The sequence below is a fragment of the Myotis myotis genome, unplaced genomic scaffold (assembly GCF_014108235.1).
Source record: "Myotis myotis isolate mMyoMyo1 unplaced genomic scaffold, mMyoMyo1.p scaffold_m19_p_8, whole genome shotgun sequence".
Classification (NCBI taxonomy): domain Eukaryota; kingdom Metazoa; phylum Chordata; class Mammalia; order Chiroptera; family Vespertilionidae; genus Myotis; species Myotis myotis.
In genome coordinates this window covers 77,643,582-77,665,769 of record NW_023416390.1, presented here as the reverse complement: position 1 = coordinate 77,665,769, position 22,188 = coordinate 77,643,582, and the positions used below count along the sequence as shown (strand labels likewise).

At 47.5% G+C, this 22,188-nt stretch overlaps 1 protein-coding gene across 1 annotated transcript in view; it reads right to left on the bottom strand.

Annotated features, from left to right (window-relative positions):
- The window catches only part of TMEM163 (transmembrane protein 163), a 237,086-nt gene that overhangs the window by 58,999 nt on the left and 155,899 nt on the right, over window positions 1–22,188 (bottom strand). The window contains exons 3-4 of the mRNA XM_036320248.1: window positions 17,442–17,485; window positions 15,933–16,024 (exon numbers count right to left, since the gene is read on the bottom strand). Coding sequence (XP_036176141.1) covers window positions 15,933–16,024; window positions 17,442–17,485 — 136 coding nt within the window. The remainder of the gene's footprint in view (window positions 1–15,932; window positions 16,025–17,441; window positions 17,486–22,188) is intronic.

Here is a 22,188-nt window from a genome sequence, read left to right as displayed (position 1 = left end):
CAGGAGACAGATTTTTCCACTGCCTTGAGCAGTTGAGGAAACCATGGTTCACAGGGTTTAAGAATTGTGTTCAAACACGGTGCAGTATACAGATCTTGTAACAGAAATCCACACCTGAAGCCTATCTATACTAATAAAAGGGTAATATGCTAACTAGGGCAGATGTCTTCCGGACATCCATCTGGACAAAGCCACAGTGGCTGTGAGGCCTGGGGCTCAGGCAGCCTTGGGCTCAGGCAGCCTTTGCGTCCTGGCGGCTTCGAGGCCTGGAGCTCAGGCCTTGCAGCTGCCGTAGCCAGCAGTGGCAGCAGCAGTGGGGTGATGGGGGCGGCACCTTCCCCTGATCAGCCTGGTCGCCTCCCACAGAGGGAGGCCAGCCATCAGTAGGACATCCCCTGAGGGCTCCCGGACTGTGAGAGGGGGCAGGCCAGGCTGAGGGAATCCCCTCAAGTGCACGAATTTTCATGCACTGGGCCTCTAGTATGTTCATATTGACCAATATCACCCCAGTGCATTTAATTTAAAAAAAAAAGAAGTGTGTTTAAGGCTGCCAAGCTGGGCTATGGACCCAGCCCACTTGTGTCACCAGAAGCCCATGCTTGGGCCACTCACCACCCAGCTTCTCATCTCATGCTGTGTCTCTGTTTCTCTAAAGCATGATCTGGGGCATCTGGTATACCTGACATGCTGTAGCCCTACTCGGGTTCTGTGGGAAACACCTAGAGGGAGTGGGCACAGACTCTGGGGCCTGCAGGAGCTCCACTGGTGATTCAGAGCACCCTGCGGTCTGAGCACCAGACCCCGCACTTCCATGCCCTCTGCTTGTCCAAGCACATTACTGAGGCCAGCGGCCAGGTTTGCTTCCTACCGAGGCCAGAGCTGGGCTACACAAAACCAGACACATTCCCCTGAAGAGAAAACAAGCCAGAACAAAATGTCGGCTCATTTGATCAGGGGGATGAAAAGCGCTGGAATTTGCGTGCCTTTACTCAGGGAAGCCAGTTCCTACAGGAGGACATAGATTCATCTGAGCAGGTCAGTCTCACAAATGAGCAGTGTCTAAAGTGGCAGCATGCTAGGGCTTCGTGGCTGCATGGATCGTGTCATTTGGCCCCAAAGTCCCACGACCAGAAATTACGAGGCACATTTGCAAATAATCCACTTGTGCCATGTTGGAGGCCTCATGTCTAACAGAGACTTTACCAGCCGTGGCCTTTATTTCACCAACAACAGAATCAACCTCGTAGGAACAGGCTGCTAGCCACATGGGGCGAATAACTATGGGAATAATGAAGAGGAAATTTGTTTATAATTCCCACCATACTTATTCTACTGGCTTATCTGAGACCTACTACAGTTTGCCCTACTGTTGCAAGTACCCCAGTTTGCTCTAATGTGTCTGCCCAATGACTGTGAATTAAAGTAACCTGCAACTGCTTTTTTAAAACAAAGGGAAAAGAAAGGTTGAATCCCATAGATGTAGGAAAAAAAAATGCCATGAGCAGCCCTTGCAATGCCCATTCCCTTCCTAATGACCAGGCCGTGGGCTTCCTGACGGATGGAAAAGAATGAGAGGGCTCCTGACAGAGCGTATGTGATGAGGCCCTGGGTAATTACAACCAGACATCCACCTGCACCACTAATGCCAGTGGTGGTTCCGCCAAATTAGAGAATCAGGGTCTGTGGATAAAGACTGGCATATGTGTACTCAGTAATTTTATTAACCAATAACATGCTTTGTGTAAGAGACATGCAATTTGCACCCCTCACTAATTTAATAGCCAGTCTGTGGGTGTAGGTGGGGGTTGGAGTGTGTGAGCCATCACTGAACTGCTAGGACATCTCAGAATAAAAACATCACCAGCCAGTCAATGAAGAGAATTATTCATGGGCTTGTTAAAAGGTCACATGCCAAAAACTTCATTCAACAAAAAGGAACTGAGGCGTGTGGTGTCCAATTTTTTTTAAGGCTCAAGAGATGATTGGAAATGTGGACGAGCAACATCTCACTTAGAAATAAAGCTATCACTGGTGCCTTTCAAAACCCATTACAGAGAAAATTATTAGGGCACTTCTTTGCCTCACCCTAAACCCCCCAACTTCTCAGGCACCTACTGCTTCATCTCCATCCTGCCACCTTCCTCTGCCTTAGGCAAAGGAGCTCATATTTAATTCATCTTGAGATGAATTACTCTAGTCATTTTGTGGCTGCTTCCAGGAGTAGGATCAGTGTGGATAAGTGGTTTTTCTCCGGTTCAAAGGAATAAAGGCTCCATTAATCAGGAAAATGTGAAGAAGGGGGTGGGTCCTTAAGTCCAGTCTCAGTGAGTCACGTGATTCCGGTGGTTTCTGGGATGGGCCCAGGAGCCTGTGCTTTAACAAGTCCTCAGGGGACAGGGGGTGCAGGCTCGGCAGCACTGCCACCACCTAAGAGCGAGATGGGCACCACTTGCAAACTGCCGCAGAGCCTGCCCCTGGCACCTGGCCAGACCTCATGGGGCAGCTCCCCTAATTATCTCCCAGACAGGGGAAGGGGTGTGTGGAGACCCGAAAAGCTAAGGGGGATGCGCCTTTAAGGGGAGTGAAGCTAAGATAAGTGGGGTGAGGAGGCAACGGGAAGGAGCACCTGCAGCAGGACTGCTGCAGGCATTTAGACACAACAAACTTCTCCTTTAGGTTGGAGGAATGGGGCTCTGCAGGGGACACAGAATGAGCTGGAGGACTCAGCCTGATGCCCCAGGCATGGCCGCTTCCGGCTGGCGGGATTTCCAAGTGAGGTTTGCTCAGCCTGCAATAGTCAGAAACACGGTAACTCTCACTCCACACTGGACACTGCCTTTCCCAAAGCCAGCAGGGTGGAAGGAAGGCGGTTTTCCTGCTTAATGAGAGAAAAGGGAGGGGACACTTTGGATGCATTTAGCAGGACAACACAACTATATAAAACCACCCAAAATCTGTAAATATTTTAAATAAAATAGTTATCCCAGGGAGGAGCTGAATTAAAATCCACTCTGCGACTATACCAGACAGATTGCCTGCCCGAGGGGAGCCTTTATGTCATTAGTAAACTCTCTATGCAGGTTCGCTCCATCCTACATACGCTAATGACACTTTACACACAGCAGTGAAAACAAGCAATGGAATCAATTCATCAAAAAGCAGATTTAAAAAATCAAGAATTTTTTAATGAGGAAGAAATGCTCACTGTGGGAAGTTAAGTGGAGGAGGAAGTAGGATGTACAACCAAACACACACAGTTTTGTAAAAACCCCATAAGCCCGTGCATATGCGTAAAGGAAATGGAGAGAATGTCAGTCACTTCCTCTGGTGGTGGGATGAGGGGTGATTTTTAATTTTATACTTTGAGATTTTGCAATTATAAAAAGTAAAAAAAAAAAAAAAATTGGGTTTTTTTGCAATTGATTTTCAAAAATCATAAAGATAAGTTACAATATCCAAGCAGGGCTGTGGCCCACAGTGAGGGTTACAGGAGACGTGCAGGAGGGAAGGCCTGCACTGGGAGAGATGGCGCTGGGCTCCAAGGCCACTGCCAGGCTAGTGGCCAGGCCAGGCCTCTCAGGAAAATCACCATCACACAGGTGAGGAACCCGCTTGTCCCCATACGAATCCCAAACCAAAAGGAAGGCTGGCCTCACACGAAAGTAAGGGACATGCAGGGCGCTGGAGGAGGGCAGCACCTCTCCCCCCCCCTTTAAATTCATTCTGCAAATGCTATTCCTTCAGATGCCCAGGAAACGGACCACCTGTCACCGCGGACGCCTTGCATGCGCTCTATGAGGCCCTTGGGAGAAAAAAGACGGACTTCCCAACAGGAATGGGCCCCAGTGAAATTAAAAAAAAGAAAATGTCTTTGTTAATAAGTCTACCCGAATTGTTTTTATTCTGTAAGAAAATAACCCGTATTACTAGTTTAAGGCCTTTTCTTTAGCTCAATAACATATGCCTTCTTGGGCTCTAAATCTAATAACCTCAGTGCCCCTCTGGAGTTGGGCGGAGAATAAATCAAAGTAACGCTTTCTGGAAAGCAGCTAATGTGCAAATGCGTTTTCTCCCAGTACACACACACCCTTCCTCTGAAACAGGCCAATCAAGTATCAGACAGTCTAGCGTCCACAGAGAAACTGGGTTACAGACATGCCTCCGTTTCTGCAGCTAGGCCCTGATTCTTTCTGGCCTCCATTCCAGCCACATGGACCAGCTCATATCACAGTCCAGTTTTGATGGAGAAGAGAGCGAGGGGGTTTTATGTTTGTTCGGCATTGCCATTTAACATCCCGCTTTGAGAAGGCCACTAAAATATGCACTTTGGCTAATATCCTAAACCTGTCCTCACAGAGTTTCTCCTGCAGGCTTCCACTGCCCGGGGGATGAATGGGCAGAAGGAGGCAGCGGACGGTGCCAACCACAGAGAGGTGGGTGGATGGGCCTCGTGCCCAAACAACAGACAGCCAGCACCTCGCACCGTGCGATTCCTCCCACTCAGGCCTGCCCTCCCGGACTGTCCCGGGCACTGGGTATAACACACACGCAGAAAGTCATCTCTTTCTCCCAAGACCATCAGCCCATTTCCTCCCTCAGCTCTTGGGCTCTTAATAGGGTGTGATACTTGCAACTTACAGCTGTGATAATAAGGAAACGTGTATTGGAGCCTGAATGGGTTTGCCACCGCTGCCAACTACGGTCTCTGGGAACGCAGAATCGTAGTTAATGACGGAAGGGCAGACCCAGCTTTGTGTAGTCTATTGTCTGTAAGCCTGTCCCCGGCTTTAGTTACTCATGATATTCAGGAAAGCAACCTCATGCCGACCTGCAGCTGTGCCCGCAGTGACGGGCGCCGGGGGAATATTGCCGGCTCGCTGCGCATATCAACTAAGTGAGCTTACCATCCCTGCCTGTGTTCCTCATCCCCCCCTGCCTTTGTGGCCGGCAGCCTTTCCCATCACAACGGCCACCTCATGAACAACCCAGATGACGGATGAGTGGGGCACAACAGCCCCACCACGCTCGGGGCAGCAGGTCTCAGTGCAGGCACCCTCTGGCCCACAAACCAGCTTTCACCCTCATTCAGACTACAAACGGGGCTAGGATGCGCGAATGGTCTTTAAAATCACAGTTCAGTTGTCTCTTTTTAAAGAAAAAAGCACCCAGTATTTCCCACACCGGCCTGAGGAGCACACAGCGATCGGTGCACAGAGACTTGTGCACACGCTGTGAATGGCAGCACAGCCTGAAAGAGCAGAGCTGGAGCAACGCAGGCTTCCTAACAGGGACTGTGATGTGAATTCTCACAGAGCCAATAACAGGACTCCACGGGGCCCCTGAAGTGAACGGATTAGATACCGACAGGAGATTTAAAGTGACCTTGGTGTTGTGTTAGGAGAACGAAGCAGGATCCAGAACAATATGTACAGGAAGATCCGATTTTCATTGGCACCTAGTCATGTGTGTGCATAAAGCATGTGGGTGTGTATTATGTTTTATTTACACAGAAAATATTCTGGAAGCACATACGCCAGACTATTCAAATGATTATCTGCACGGGAGGGTAGGAAAGGATGACAGCAAGTACGAATGAGAGAACACTTTCACTTTAAAATTTCTATTAATCTAAACGTTATTTGTTCTACAAATATGCACCACAATTATAATCAATGAGATCAATAAAACAGTTTTCATTTTTAAAGACACATAGGTCCTCATACATTTACAAGAATAGCAAAATTCCCTCATGATGAACCACCTGAGCTCTCCGACGTTAATTATATAATCAGATCACGCCCCCACCCCCCACACACCCCTCTTAATAACTTGCCTACGGCTTCCTACTGCTCTTATAATCAAAATTCCTCCCAAGAGTCCCACAGCCTCTCAGCTTCAGCTCACCCTTTGCCCCTCACTAACTGGGTCCAGCCGTGGGCACCTATTTTTCTGACCTTCAGACACATGAAGCTGACGTGGGCCTTTGCACCAATCCCTCTGCCCAGGAATGCTTTCACCAGGCTCCTTCCTCCCATCGGAGTATCAGTGCTGGGACCTGGACCCCCAGCTGCGGAGGACCCCTCCTCCCCGTCACGCTGCCCTGGCTGCTTTCCTTCATGGCTCTTACTTCTCTCTGCAATTACATTATTGTCAACCTCCCTTCAGATGCACGAGCCTGGAGTCGGCTTCTGCCTTGTTTTCCAGTGCCTGGAAGAGTACCTGGCACACAGTGGATGCTCAGTGACTCACTGTTGAGTCAACAAATATCCATCAGATTGTGTTAGAAACTGCATCTCCTGATAGAAGTCTGGTCAGTAAAACTGGACTTTTCCAGAACAAAATTTACCTTCTCACACATGAAACAAAGTGCACACTAAGTTGGCAGAACATGTACCCGACTGGAAACTCACCATCCAGAAATGCGGGTTATCGAGAATTCACAATAAGAAGGAAACTCAGGTTCGTGGAAGTCCCTCAAGATTTACAGACCCATTAACCTTACTATGCTTGGAAAAGGCAGGGAAGAAGTCTCTCCATGGCCACCTCCCCTGAGCTGTCAACTCCAACAGCCAAGCGGACCCCGAGGAAGAGTGGATATTTGTCAGGTGGGTCTTCTTGGGAGGGAGCCAGCAGAGAAGCCTGCTCAAAACAGAGGTGACAGGAATATTGAGATATAGGGGCCTAAATATGACATCTTCCAAAGTCCCATCTGTTCTCTCGGGCGGGACTTGTCAACACACCCTTCACATGGCTACTATTTTGGGAGAGTTCTCAATGTCAGACTCCAACATATGGCATCGTGTCCTAGGAGAATTGCACCTTTGATAACCTGTTTTCCTGTGATCTCTGCCTCAGGTTCACCTTGGCAGAGGAGAGAATTTGAATTCTGAATGAAAAGCAGGGAAGGTCAGTGTATGGTTTGTTTAGGGGACTTCCACACCACTGACAACATTGGCACACAGGTTTTCTCACTGAAAACACATGCACAAAACAAGCAAGAGATTTCTTGGCTAAAAATGCCAAGAAGAAATTTTTGGTGGGTGTATGCATATCATTCAACTAAAGCAGTGGTTCTCAACCTTCCTAATGCCGCGACCCTTTCATACAGTTCCTCATGTTGTGGTGACCCCCAACCATAAAATTATTTTCGTTGCTACTTCATAACTGTAGTTTTGCTACTGTTATGAATCGTAATATAAATATCTGATATGCAGGATGTATTTTCATTGTTACAAATTGAACATAATTAAAGCATAGTGATTAATCACAAAAACAATATGTAATTATATATGTGTTTTCCGATGGTCTTAGGCGACCCCTGTGAAAGGGTCGTTCGACCCCCAAAGGGTCGCGACCCACAGGTTGAGAACCACTGATAAATGATCCCTCTGCAGCAACAAACACATTAGCACAGAGAGTAGCACAGTAACTTTGCCTATTCTCACAGTTGCCCTAAGAAAGCTATGGGGCTGGGGCAGGGGTGGGTAACCCTGACATTTAAAGCTTGGAGCAACCTTTGTGCACATATACCAAGTCCTCTCAGAGATTTTCCATGCTCGTGGCTGGTATTTAAGCATTTAAGGTAAAGGGGGAGGGAAAATAGGAAGCTGCTCCACAATGGGCATGAGTTTTCAGTCATTCAAGATGGACAGGCTCGAAAGAGCTGCTGTACAACATTGTGCCCACAGAAACAGCCCTGCCGACACGTCAAAATCTGTTAAGGTGGGTCTCATGTTATGTGTTCTTACTACAATACAATAAAAATTTTAAAAAACTGCCCTAGCCCTGACTGGTTTGGCTCAGTGGATAGAGCGTCGGCCTGCGGACTCAAGGGTCCCAGGTTCGATTCCGGCCAAGGGCATGTACCTGGGTTGCGGGCACATGCCCAGTGGGGAGCATGCAGGAGGCAGCTGATCGATGTTTCTCTCTCATCGATGTTTCTAACTCTCTATCCCTCTCCCTTCCTCTCTGTAAAAATTCAATAAAATATATTTATTAAAAAAACAAAAAAACTGCCCTAGCCGGGTGGCTTGGTTAGTTGGAACATCATCCCATATGGGACAATGGCAAGTTCGATTCCCAGTCAGAGCACAGACCTAGGTTGCAGGTTCAATCCCCAGTAGGGACGTGTATGGGAGGTAACCAATCTCTCTCTCTCTCTCTCTCTCTCTCTCTCTCTCTCTCTCTCTCATCTCACTCAATAAAAAATCTAATTTAAAAATTAAAAAACACAAGAATTTAAATACAATTTAATTGTATTTTGCAGTATGTATCATTTTTACACCTGTAAATATATTATATATTTACTTCTATATATAACTATGAACATATGTATGTATATATTTATATGTAGTATGTACATATATATGTACATATGCATATACACACACACACACTTTTCAACTCTTCAAAACATGTTCTCTTTTAATCCTTTCCTGAATTGCCTCCAAGGTAAGTAAAACAGTAGGTTTAATTTAAACCTCACAGATGAGGAAATGAAAGTGGAGGGTAGTTACATTATGTGTAGCAGAAACAGACCTAAAACATGATTTTTCTGCCTCTCAGGTTGGAAAAATGCCTGCTTTCTGAGCTACGGGGAAAATGAGAGGAGATCCATTCACCAGGCCGCTCCATCTGGCTGTGAGGCTGACATCGCCTCTGGGGGTTGGCTAAGGGCTGGGGCTGTTCCCAGCTGTTCCCTCCTAAATCCTCCTCACTCTGAGTCCACAGTCACAACTGTCATTGGTTCACATGAATCCCCGGGGCTCTCCCACCTCAGCAGGACTACCCGGCACTGCCTGGAAATGAAGGCAACACCAGGCTTTGGGGTCCAGCAGGGCTGGGGGCAAATCACCAGCATAAATTCCAGTTCTACGCCTCTGGGCAAGTCTCTCTCCCTCTAAGCCTCCATATCCTCTCCTATAAAACTGGAACAGTGACTCCTGTATCTCAGGACTGTTCTGAAGATTAAATGAGATGAACAGTACCCAGCACGGAGCCCAAAGCATGGTAAGAAATCAGTGATGAGCTGTCTTAAGAGTTGCATCAAAACCTATCAGAGACCAGAGCACAAACTCAAAACCCCTCGGCCCCGGGGCCATGGCTCCTGCCGAACTGTGAAATCCACAGCTGTATGTTCAGAACCTACAGGAACTAGACAATATAGAATTTTAAAAAACAAACAAACAAACACAGGAAGCTTCCTCCATCTGCTGATGGCGATAGTATGAACATCACTAGAGGAGCAGCTCATAAAACAGAAAAGGGGTTAGTCAACTAGGGAAACACAAAAAAAGGTGGTTAATGAAGGCAAGCAGGATGGGTCCCTTCAAAATGTGCTGCCCCTGGAAGAAGGGATCTCAGCCAGTGCCCTCATCTCAAAGATGGTTCCTTCTAGACCCAGACAGCGTCTGCTGCACAGACTGATCTGTCGGGCTCCCTAAGCCTGGTGTCACGAAATGCATTCACCTAAGCCTGCTGCTCCAAGCCCAGGATTCCTTATGGGTCTACCCACAGGAGAAAAGGGAGGACACCACATGGCTACCCAGACGAGGTCTTGTGATGGAGACAACACTATGGGTTAGAACAGGGGTCCTCAGACTTTTTAAACAGGGGGCCAGTTCACTGTCCCTCAGACCGCTGGAGGGCCGGACTATAGTTTAAAAAAAAACTATAAACAAATTCCTATGCACACTGCACATATCTTATTTTGAAGTAAACAAACAAAATGGGAACAAATACAATATTTGTATTTGCATGTGGCCCGCGGGCCGTAGTTTGAGGACCCTTGGGTTAGAACTTCAACATATCTTTTTGGGGGACACAATTCACCTCATAACAGGGATGAAGGAAGTCAACACTCCTTCCTCTATCACTTCCTGCCTGTCAGGGTCTTGAAGGTTTCATATGTCCTTTTCACAACAGGGAAGGGCAACTGCCTCTGCCTCCAGGCAAGACTCAACGCAAACTCTCCAAGGACCACGAGCTCCCATCCTGCGGTGGAGGCTCTGCCTCCCACACCAGCTCTCCTCAGTCATCGAGTCCTCTCTGTAGTTATTTATTCTCATTCAGGGGCTGCTCTTGAGCTAAAATACACTCCCGAGCGTTGTCAAGCTGACAGCACTAACAAGTGTGGAGGAAATGCAATTCTCTTTCCCAGAGCCCCCAATTTAGGGCCACATCCAATATCCCAGGAGAAGAGGGGAGACGTGGTACTATTTTAATATGCTCTTGGTATAACTCATTGCCTTTGCAGTCTCCTTAGTTCAGTACCAAAAGCAAATCCCCAATCCATCATTTCTTCACGGCATCAGTTCCTTTCCTTTGTCCAGTTCTGGAGCTGTTTCCAAACACAGCAGGGTTGCTGCTGAAACCAGTGATTAAAAGACTATCAAGCCGCCCTGTCGACGGGTCGTTTTCAGGCCAAACATTTGGCTCAGCAAATTGGAAGAGAAAATGGAGCAAATACTGGCCTGGGTGAGAACCAGTGCGCCCGTTTACTTCACGCGAGAAGACACACAGAGGATTCATGCCTCTCTAAGAATCTCCCCTCCAGAGCTGTCAGCCGTGCTGCTGAGCATCACGCCATGTGGAGGTCCATTAGGAACAAGACCCTCCCAGGCTGTCTTCGCTCAGTGCTGCAGAATTAGAAGCATGCAAAGGTGAGCAGCTGCCCCGCCTCCACCTCTCTGTGTCAGTGAGCGGATGGCCTGCGAGAGAGACAGCTGGGACTGGAGAGCCCGCCTGGGGCCTCCCACCTGTGCTGCAATCATATGTAAAATGTCAGAGGCCCCGATGGGCGTCAATCTGTACCTTCTGTGGCAAGCACCCAGATGGCCCTCCACAGCTGACGGCAGCAGGAGGCTGTATTTCCTGTGGCCTGACATGGTACCCAGGGCTGAAGATGCCTAAGACCAGTGTGAAATTCCCTGCGTCAGTGAGCCTTGCCAAGTTCCTCCTACACTGATTTCTCCCACATCCTCCCCCTCCGGTCATGCCTTCTCTCCTTCAATATCTTTCTCGCATTTCCAAATTCCCTGGGCTTTGATTTATTAATAACTTTATCTGTTTTTTTAAATAGATTAAAAATGATCAAGGTCTCTAAGGGTCATTGTCCAATATGGTAGCCACCGACCACATGTGATCTTTTTATTTAATTAAAATTAAATAAAGTTTAAAATCCAGTTCTTTAGACACTCCAGCCCCATGTCAAGTACTCAGAGGCCGCCTGTGGCTAATGATTACCCCAATGGACAGTACAGAGGACAGACCCATCTCCCCAGAGAGCTCTACTGGTCAGCTCTGGTCTGGAAGCTATAAAGGCAGCGCCTGCCTCCATTGTCCGTCCCTAGACCTCCTCCCAGAGGCGATCCTGCTGCCAGTCTCCTTTGTGTCCCTACAGAGATGCTTTTCTGTCTACACAAGTGCTGGAAATCTCTTTTACTAAAACAAATAATACCCTAAACACCATTTTGCCCCATGCTTTCCTCACTGAATGAACCTTGGAGATCACAATACAAGTGCACACATAGTACTTCATTCTTCTGAGTGCCCTCCAGCAATCCCGTCACCGGGACAACCGCCACCACTCCCGCCTTATAACCATGCTCCCAGCCTGTGTCCCCTTGTGTGGTGCCCAAACACTTTCATGCTCCTCCCAGTCTCCCCACCCTCATACTCTTTTCCGACTCTTCCCGTCTTCCTCCTGGTGAATTCCAAACCAGTTTCTCTGGCTTTCTCCCTCAACACTCCCAGGTACCCGCAGACTAAACCACCCACTCCTCCTCCTGTTGTTGCCCCCACCCCCCTGACCCTCTCCTTCATTCACTGAGGATATCAGCACCTACCTCATGCCCTTTGTCTCCTCCCTAAATTCTGCAAACATCCCCTCAGTCCCACGTGGAGCATCCAGCCAACGCCTGGCCTTACACATGTCCCTGACCCTCTGTCCTCACCCCACTTCAGCCACCCACTCCCACCCTAAAGCCACGCAAGCAAATGAGCCACCTATGAAGTCCTGGTTTTCAGCATCCCCCTCTCAAATCATTCAAGATCAACAAGATTTCTAATCCATGGTGACTATTCACTAACCTTGCGTTGTCCTCCCAGCCTCCGTATTCAGCTTGAATAGTCTGGCATGTTCTTGGATCCCTCCCTTACAAATACACTTGCCTCCCTCTCCCCTCTCTAGTTCACTCACCTGTTGAAAACCCTGACCCTGGGTAAACCTGGTCTGCCCTCTCCACACACATATTCCCCACAAGAAGGTGACCAATCAAATTGGGAGCTTTTTAAAATAAATAACATTGGTAGGATTAAAAAATTGAGTAACTTCTATAGAAAATAGTACGGAGGTTCCTCAAAAAAATGAAAAGTAGTACTATCATTTGACCCAGCAATCCCACTTCTGGGTCTATATCCGAAAGGATTGAAAGTGGGGTCATGAAGAAATACTGGAACACCCTTGTTCGTAGCAATATTATTCACAGTAGCTGAAGTGGAGACAACCCAAATGTCTATAAACAGATGAATGGATAGACAAAATGTGGTATATACATACATAACTATAGTGGAATATTATATAGCCTTAAAAAGGAAAGGAAATCTGACACATGCTACAATGTGGGTGAACCTTGAGGGCATTATGCTAAGTGAACCAGGCCAGTCACTAACAGACAAATACTGCACAATTCCTCTATATGAGGTGCATAGAGTAGTCAAAGCCCTAGGAACAGAGTGGAATGGTGGTTGCCAAGGGATGGGGAAAGGGTAACAGGGAGTTGTGTAATGAGTGCAGGGTTTTAGTTTTACAAGATGGAAAGGTTCTGGAGATCTATTCACAACAGTGTGAATATATTAACACTACTGAACTGTATGTACCCTTTGCTTCAGATGCTAAATTTAACGTTGTGTTTTCCCACAGTAACAGAGTATAAAACGGAACAAAGCTGTTGGGTGGGCTCCACTCAGTGGTGCTGAAGGCACACTCTCTCCTCTGAGCACCGAACACCCCGCCCCACACAATGTGCAGGTGGCAAGGCTAGGGTGCGGCCTATTCTCCCTGCACTGGCAATGCCAAGCCTGATATTCACTCTGAACCTTAGAGTCAATGTAGGAAAAATTAGAAGAATTAACTAAGGACCAGTTGGGTATTTCCCCATTCTCTCAAATATTATTCTCCAGCAAGTAACTGAAATCCAATAGCTTTCCTAGCTCTGCCTCTCATGATTCATTCATGCTCATTTCTATGGATACATCAGTTTCTCAGCTGACAGTGATTTCATGAATTTTTAATTTACAAGGAATGAGCCAGAGATTAAAACTTTAAACTAAGCCAACAAAAGAGGGTTGTGAGTGTCGTTTCAATCCCTAGATTAAGAATCTCTGAATGAATTCACTGGCATCCTCACATGAACCACTATCTGGAAATTATCAAGACAACTCCTCTGTGAGTTTTTGCCTTTGGAGTATTAATATAGGTACACCTATCTGCTTTGGCCTGGCTATGTGGCTCACTGGTTTAACATCGACCTGTGAACTGAGAGGTCAAGATTGGATTCCTGGTCAGAGCACATGCCCGGGTTTGGGCTCAGTCCCCCATGGGAGGGGGAGGGGGGCGTGCAGGAGGCACCCAATCAGTGATTCTCTCTCATCATTGATGTTTCTATCTCTCCCTCTGCCTTCCCCTTTCTGAAATCAATAAAAACATACTTTAAAAAAATAAAACAATACTTCCTGATGGTTCCTTCCTCTTAAAAAAAATAGTACCAGTTTTGGGATCATTAAAAACAGTGAAACCAAAGACATTTCTTGTTATCAATCTTAATCTTGGAAAAACTCCAGGCCACCTGGCAAATAGTCACCAAGATCCCAACACCATAGAAAAGCCACAACAATGTGCAGCTTTATGACTAATAGGTAAGAAACTGATTTTAGCATAAATAAAATCAGATTAAAAATAAGCAAGTTAGATGAGAAACTATATCAAAATATAATCCATATTTTAAAAATTATTAATAAAATGTTGACATTCTTTTTTTTCCTACATCTTTGGAATGTGGTATATAGTTTATACTTGCAACACCCCTCAGTATGAGACACAAATAAGTGCTAGAACGGCCACTAGTGGCTACAGTCTTGGACGGTGCAACCACAGAACAAAGAAATATGTTCTGACAGGACAGGGACTAGCTCTTGCAATCTGGGCATATCTCCAGGCTTCTGCACTCTCCAGCGTGCTCCCACGGTCTCCCTCAGTGACAGCCAGCAACAGCTGGGAGGACACAGCTGCTCCTCGGGCTAGAGCAGCATTAGTTCAACTGTGGTCATTAAGGTAACAACATTTCAAATTTTACAAAATCAGTTTACTGCCATTATTTCCTTAAATTTTTTCAACCACAGATGGACTCACCTTTTTCAAAATTATCCTTACCCTAAGCAATGTCATGTGATGTCACAAATTTGACCATTTTTAATTATATTTGTTGAAAAAGCTAAAACACATTAAGCATTTAACACTTAAAAGACGTTTTGTGCTCCACCTAAAGCCAACAATGAACTAAACTAAAATTCATCCTCATTAGCGAATCAGTCATGGTGTCATCTCTCCAAAGCTTTCCATTTGGCACATGGGATGTGAGATGATTACTTTCAAGTCTGCTGGCACCCACCATCTGGACCCCGACCTTTGCATGTTTGAGTCTGACAGAGCATCCCTACCAAGGGTACCTTTAGGCTAGGGAACTGTCACAAACCACAGCCAGGGGCCCTCATTCCTGTGTATAGTGGGGCCTTGACTTACGAGTTTAATTCGTTTCGAGACCGAGCTCGTTAAGAAGCTTGTTAAGGAGCTCGTTAACTCAAATTACTCTATCAACTCAATGCAAAAAATCCGCTGAGAGACAGCTGGTATCTCAAAAAACTCGTTAGTCAGGACACTTGTAAGTCAAGGCCCCACTGTACTTAGCTGCTCAAAACCTGCCGAGGTGGGGTAAAACCCTTGCCCTAATGACCAGGGGGGCTCAGGCTCAGGGGAGAACCCTTAATAATTAATAATCGTGGCAGCTAAGGTTTACTGAACTACATGCCAAGCACTTTTCCAAAGCGTGTGAGTGTGTGTGTGTGTGCGCATGTGTGTATGTACGTACATGTGTGTGATTGCATGTGTGTTCATGCATGTGTGTGCGTGTGCCATACTATGATGATTATATCTCACTCATATAGTTGTCACAATAACCCTAATGAAGAAGGTATTGTTTTGCTGCTTTTCTGGACGAGGAAACGAGGCACAGGGCAGCTAGTAGTTTCCCACAGTCACAGAGGTAACACGTGGGGGAGCTGAGATTCAAAGCCAAGAAAGCTCACTCTGGAACCCGTGCTGTTGTTGCCCTGAAGATTCCAAATGGGATAAAGAAATGGAAGCTGGGAAAGACACACGTTCTATGGCCACAAACACAAATCCCCCAAAGTCAGCACTATCCCCCACAGGACACGGAGACTGAGGCAAGCAATATCCTCTGGTAAGACATTAGGCAGACAAGTAGAATAAGTTATAATGCCCTCAAGACATCTTCTGGAAATCACCCTGGGGAACTCACTGTACTCAGAAAAGAAGACAAAAGCGTGACAATTCAAGGGAGCAAAGAATCCAATAACACAAGAGAACGCGGATGGAGGGATAGGCAGAATAAGGAATCGATGGATGGATGGATAGACAGACAAATGAGCACACAAATGTTCACTCCAAACTCAAAAGCAGAGAGTATTATAAAGGGACACCCATCGCGCTGACCACTGCAGAGGGGCCCATCATATGGCTGACATCACACCAGCCAGCCATTCTCAAAGGCAAATCGGGACCTTATTCTTGTCACCGGGGCCAAAGCTGCAGGGTAAGCTGTGCTGCAGCCCGGAGGAAGGCGAAGTGCACTTACAGGTACTCCCTGTGGGCAGAGTGCACGGCGGCCGCGTTGCTGTAGCGCCACAGAACGATTGCCGATGACAGGACATCGAGGACAGCATCAAACTAGGAGAAGGAGACATGGCATTAGTGCTTTTCCTGAGTTAACAGGACAGGGCTGAAGACACAAAGCAACGATTCTGTGACTCAGAACATCTGAGCAAGTGACCTCAGAGCCAACAGTGGGCCTGGGCACCCCACACGCCAGCTCCTCCTCCTCAGATTCCGCACTGCGCCCCGGGCCTGGGAAACACGCTCCATGGCGTGGTGGTCTGGCCCCAGCCTGGCTGCCAGCACTCTGCAGATATGGGGGAGCACACGGGTTTGAACCCTGAAACTGGTTTCCCCACAGCAAGCAAGAGCATCTCAGCATTTCCCTGTTTACCCCAAGTACAATATTCAGGGTGAGGAATCTGTTTCTGGCTTTCAATGGGATTGTTCTACATGGGGGCCAGGGGGAGGGTGGTCACCCAAGGGCCCTGTGCTGTCTGCAAACACTTTGAAATTGTATATACAATTCAGTGCTTTTGTTTGAATGAATGAGTGAATGTGTGAGGGAGGAGAGAGGGAGGTGAAGGAAGGGGAAGAGAGCACTGTAAGAACAACAGTGAGAATATGTGTGTGCACGTGTGTGTGTGTGTTGTGTGTTGTGTGTGAGAATGTGTTGTGCGTGTGTATGTGTGTTGCGTGCTGTGTGTGAGAATGTGTTGTGCGTGTATGTGTGTTGTGTGTTGTGTGTGCATGTATGTGGTGTGCGTGTATTTCTGGACAGACAGTGCACTCCTTCTAAAGATTCTGAAAAGGTCTGCAACCCCCAAAACCTTAAGTTTTCACAACAAAAGGAAGAAGTGGGTTTGTGGGCAGGAACACCTACCCTGCGGCCCAGGGAACCCACAGCTGCGCCGGAGGGGTGTTTACAAGGGCTCTCCTGGAGTCACTGTGCCTCAGCACCCCTCTCACCTGGAAAGTTACAAGCACCCGGAGGGGACGTGGGGCAGCTCCACCCAGTGCTCGGCATGCCCAGCCCGTGAAACACCTGAGACCGTTTTCTCTCTGCAGCTCCCATGAGGAAGCAGGCGGGGGTCAGGCTCCCCAGGTCAGGCTGCCCGGGTCCGGCTGCAGGCGGACTGATCCTAGCAGCAGCAGCCCCTGACGCCCACACCTCTGCCTGCACAGCAAAGCCTTCGCTCCCGCGTGTCCCATTGTCCACCTGACAGCCTTGGGGGGAAAGGGCTAACACCCTAAAACACCCTTGCAACCAGCTGTGGGAAATGCGGTCCCCTCTGTTCTGGAGGGTTATGCAGCTTCCTTGCAGTTCACTTCTGCTGAATGCTAATCCACCTAGAAGAGATCTCCATAGACGGTGTGCTTGTCATGTGAAGCTCTCACCTGCTAACCACCCTCTCCTTGAGAGCCCAGGTGAGACCCGTGGGCTCAGGAAAAACGTGCACAACTTCATAAAAGTACATTTCAGGTTACTTACTGCAAACCCAAAAGCAGAGGCGCTGTACCTCATAACGGAGACAGCTAAAAAGAAAGAAAATATTATTCAGAATATTTCAAGACCTCATGGATATGTTCTCTCATTCATGAGTCTATTAACACATTTGATCTGCCCTTTTAAACATCAATGGAAAAGTTCCAAGAGAATAAAGTTAAAAGTTAACTGTGGCTGTAAACTCTGAGAACTAAAAAGTGCAAAGAGTGAGGAGAGACTCCAGACTCCGCCTGCAATGGCGTCCCTCCAGTGTGCTCTGAGCGCCAAGGGGCCAGTTTCAGAGTGAAAATGCGTAAGCAGTTGTCAGTCAAACGACCACCGAGACTTGGAGAATTTGGCAACTGGGATAGAGAGCTGGGGACTATATTAAACTTTCAAAGTAAAAGTGCAATCACCCAAACTGTTCCCCTAATAAAGTAACTGGTGGTTTCTCCATGCATGTGCCCTTGCCCATCAGAGTTTAAATCTAGTGTAGACCTCAACAAAACTGCTTGGGAAAACGGTAACAAATGATCTTAAGTGACAGATGTCTACAAATGTAGATGTAACAATTATAATTAAAGCATTTATCCGCATTCAAAAGTCAATCTTTTGGGGGGTAAGTCAATTAGGTAGCACTTTTGCCGAATTCTGTGATCTGTTCTCTGCCCAACCAATGTTCAGCTTTAAAGACTGGTCTCAATTTAACTTAATAAAGGCAGTTCTCAATATTTAACAAGCATAAGTCCACCCTCCAATGAAAATGAAACTCTACCCAGTGGGTCAGCAGAGCTGTGGAGGGGACTGTCCCGGCCCAGGCGTTGTAAGTGCTCACCGGGGAGTGAGAGAGGTGTGGGCATAGGAGACAGAGGTCAAGGCTCCCACTCAGCTCACCACGTGTCCCTTCTCGGGACTCACTCTCTCGTCCACCCATCGGCCAAAAATGAGTTCTAGACAGCCCTGCTCTCCTTCGTACCCCTGCCCCAAGCACAAGGGGTCGTCTGACCCAATGTGAAGCAAGCTTATTTCATTGTCTGTGAGTCAGGAATTGAGACGGAGAGAGTCTACTTGGTTAAGTGATGCTGCAGGAATTGAAACTTGCAATCACTGGAACTGGGGTTGGCCGTGGTTTGCCATCAGGACTGAAGAGCAGAGAGAGAAGCACGGATACAGTTCCCAAGCCCTTTCTGAGACTTGGCCACCGCCCAGTCCTCGGGCTGTGGAGTGCCACCCATTACATTCCTGACCCTCTGTTTCTGACAGGGGCTACTCCAGTTGTCCCTGCTGATGCGCGTGCTGGCATAGAGAGAAGGGCAGAGGCAGGTGCGTGCAGTGACCAACAGTAACTCCCACAGGCAACAGAAGGGTGCAGTGCCAGGGGCACCAGACCTTCCCGAAGAGCTCAATCTACAGGCCACGTGGGCATGTGCACAACAGGCAGCAGATCCCTCAGGGGGTCGCCCTGAGCCCCCCGGCAGCAGGAGCTCAGTAACTGTTCATTAAACTGTTAACTGACTCTTATAGAAACAAGTCAAAATGAGTATCTGGTTTTTCCTTTACAACCTGTTTTAGAACATCTAAGGTCTGTGCTTTCTTTTCTCAGTTACTTGTTTATCAGCAGTGGGAACCTTTTGAACATCTAGCATCTTCCACAGATGCTGGACGTACACAATGGATGAGGAAGAGCCGCCCGTGGAGCTCCTGCTCTGACTCCACCTGTGCTGCTTGCCTGGGCCCCATCGCCTGGAGGGCACAGCCAGAAGAGCACTCCCTCACCTGCGCTCCTGGCAGTGCACCATCACTCTAAAAGTTGAACTGAGTTATCTGGTGACACCACACATGTCTACAGCGGGCTGGAGACTTCGGAGGTGCACACCCACTCGGTTATACAGAGAAAACAAGGACCCGGATTTCAGAGACTCTGGACTCCAACAAATGAGCTGGTCATTGAATGGTGGAGTCTCTTTCCCTGACGTAGCCAGAGGCAATGAGCATGTTTTCAACCATGCAGGAAGTATGCTGGAGGGTCATGTCTGTGTGAGAGTTCCGCCTGCCCAATGGAATGCTCACACCACTCTACCCCGTGCACCAAAGCAAATGAGAGCAAGAGGGCTCCAGGTTAACCCCAGTCCCGCAGAGAAAGGAAGGATGATCATGAATCATTTGTTTATAAATTGGCTTCACCAAGTGTCCCGGGTGAGGTGGAAAGGGAGAAAATGGCATGAAGAACCCTGGGTGCACAAGGGCACGCCCATGGCCCTGGCTCAGGCAGCCTCCCTCTGTGAGCACCTCCCCAGTCCCCACAATGAAACAGCAGCCAATGGTCACCACCACAGGACCGAATGGAAGAGGTCGGTGCCTTCTAGGACTTTCTGAAGCGTGGAATGTCATGGGTTGTTTTCCCCGGCCTGCAGCTGGACGTGACACATCCCCATTCTGGGGTAAGGATGGACTCAAAAGAAAGGGATGGTTCAGACAGCCCCTCTCCCACAGCAAGAGAGCAAACTGTGAGGTTTTCATCAGGACGCTTCCCACTTCCCTCCCGCTAAGCATGGGTTCCACTTAGAGAACAGCAGGCCCAGCCGGGCAGAAGGACACACCAAGGCAGAGATGACCAGGTAGGTGCCCCTGGAGCCCCACAGGTACTTGGCCAAGGGCAGCTGAAAGCCACCACGGCTCCGGGGTCCGACACAAGTCCAGCAGTGCCTGTAGGGCAGGCTGGCATTTAACAGTGGCCAACAGACAATTATGCTGCAAGCTGGCAAGGTCTGCGGAGAGACAGGCAACTGGGCAGCCGTGAGTGGAGCTCTCCTATGAAAACTGCCCCGGGTGGAGGCAGGGGCCAGAGGGCTGAGGATAATGAAGTCACGGAGGCTGTCAGCACTCAGTGCGGGGCCTGCTTAACAAACACCACAGCTGCTCTGCAATGAGTGCCGACTGTCAGCAGCCTCCGTAGTCATCTGGGCGGTGCTGCTGGCAGAATCCCCTGGGGAAACTTGCAAGAACGTTTCTGCTCCTCACATTTTTTTATTTTCATATCTTTTACTATTATTATTAAATGTATTGGGGCGGCATTGGTCAACATGAACATAAAGGTTTCAGGCGTGGGTTTCTATGTTACAAGATCTGTATATTGCTCCTCACATTTAGAACTTGCCCTCGTTGCTCATAACTTAAACATGCACTTAGGGAGCCGGTGGCCATCACCAGCCTCCGAGGCTTGCAATTACAGGCCATTGGAGCCTCATTCCCAGGGAGCCCAGGCCGGGTCTCCTGCCTCTTACCACCCAGTGGTGAGAGTAGAGGTTGACTGCCGTCTGATCAGGCTGATCCTATGTACCCGAAAGTGTGTGCTTAGGATGTATTTGGGCTCCTCTTGCTTCTGAGCTCTCTCTCTTACTCACTAAAACACAAAGTCCATAAACTGTTCATAAGTAAAATAAAGATCTGTAGATTGGGACCTGCCCAATGCCTGTTCCCCATTTGGGTCAGAGCACCCTGAGTGTCTGGGAAATAGCACCTCCCCCACCTCAGACTGTGTGCTTTGGTGAATGACATCATTCTCCACACTCTAGCGCAGTGGTTCTCAACCTTCCTAATGCCGCGACCCTTTCATACCGTTTCTCATGTTGTGGTGACCCCCAACCATAAAATTATTTTCGTTGCTACTTCATAACTGTAATTTTGCTAGTGTTATGAATCGTAATGTAAATATCTGATATGCAGGATGTATTTTCACTGTTACAAATTGAACATAATTAAAGCATAGTGATTAATCACAAAAACAATATGTAATTATATATGTGTTTTCCAATGGTCTTAGGCGACCCCTGTGAAAGGGTCGTTCGACCTCCAAAGGGGTCGCGACCCACAGTTTGGAGACCCACAGGTTGAGAACCGCTGCTCTAGTGTATCCTTGTCCTATGGCCAAAGTGAGTGATTCAAAGGTGGCACAATTCAACCTGAGCCCATGAGAATCAGTCCTGAGTTTTTGCTGAAAATATTGGGAACAGGTGTCTTTTTAAAGGAAAGTGTAGCTACAGTTGGTAGGATAAAAACAGAGCTTCAGGTAGCAATTTTGCCCTCAATGGGAAGAGGCTGCCTGAGAATAAAGCCAACACAGAGGAAAGCAGATATTAAAGATATGAGACACAAACCAGACCACTGATGACATGGGCTGAGCCTCCGGAATCAGCCCGACCTGAAGTTCATCCCCTGCATTTTTTCAAATACATCAGCCAATAATTTGTCTTAATTTGCTTAAGCCAGTTTGAGTTGAGTTTGTATCACTTGTAGCCAAATGTCTTAATACAATAAACATTGACACAGTAATCCCATGTCCAAGAATCTCTTTTAATGTCTAAGAAATGGAAAAATTCTTTAAACACAAAAGGTTCATAGCAGGTTTATGTAATTTATAATCACAAAACACAATCTAAATGTCCAGCAGTAGGGTAATGGTTAAAGTATGGCTTGTTTAAAAAACTGTGCACCTGAAACCTGTATAATTTTGTTAATCAGTGTCACCCCAATACATTCAATAAAAAGGAAAAATAGGCTACATGTAGCTATTTTTAAAATGTTTACAAAAAGTAGTGTTCTTTAATGCTTATATTAGCGTATTAGTTAGAATAATGCTATTGATGATAAACAGGTGTTATATTTGGTGCCATCAGTACTGGGACATGATGGGTCTGGCTAATATAGGTGCGGACTGAATGGAGAGGTCAGGACAGGCTTTACAGAGAAGGTG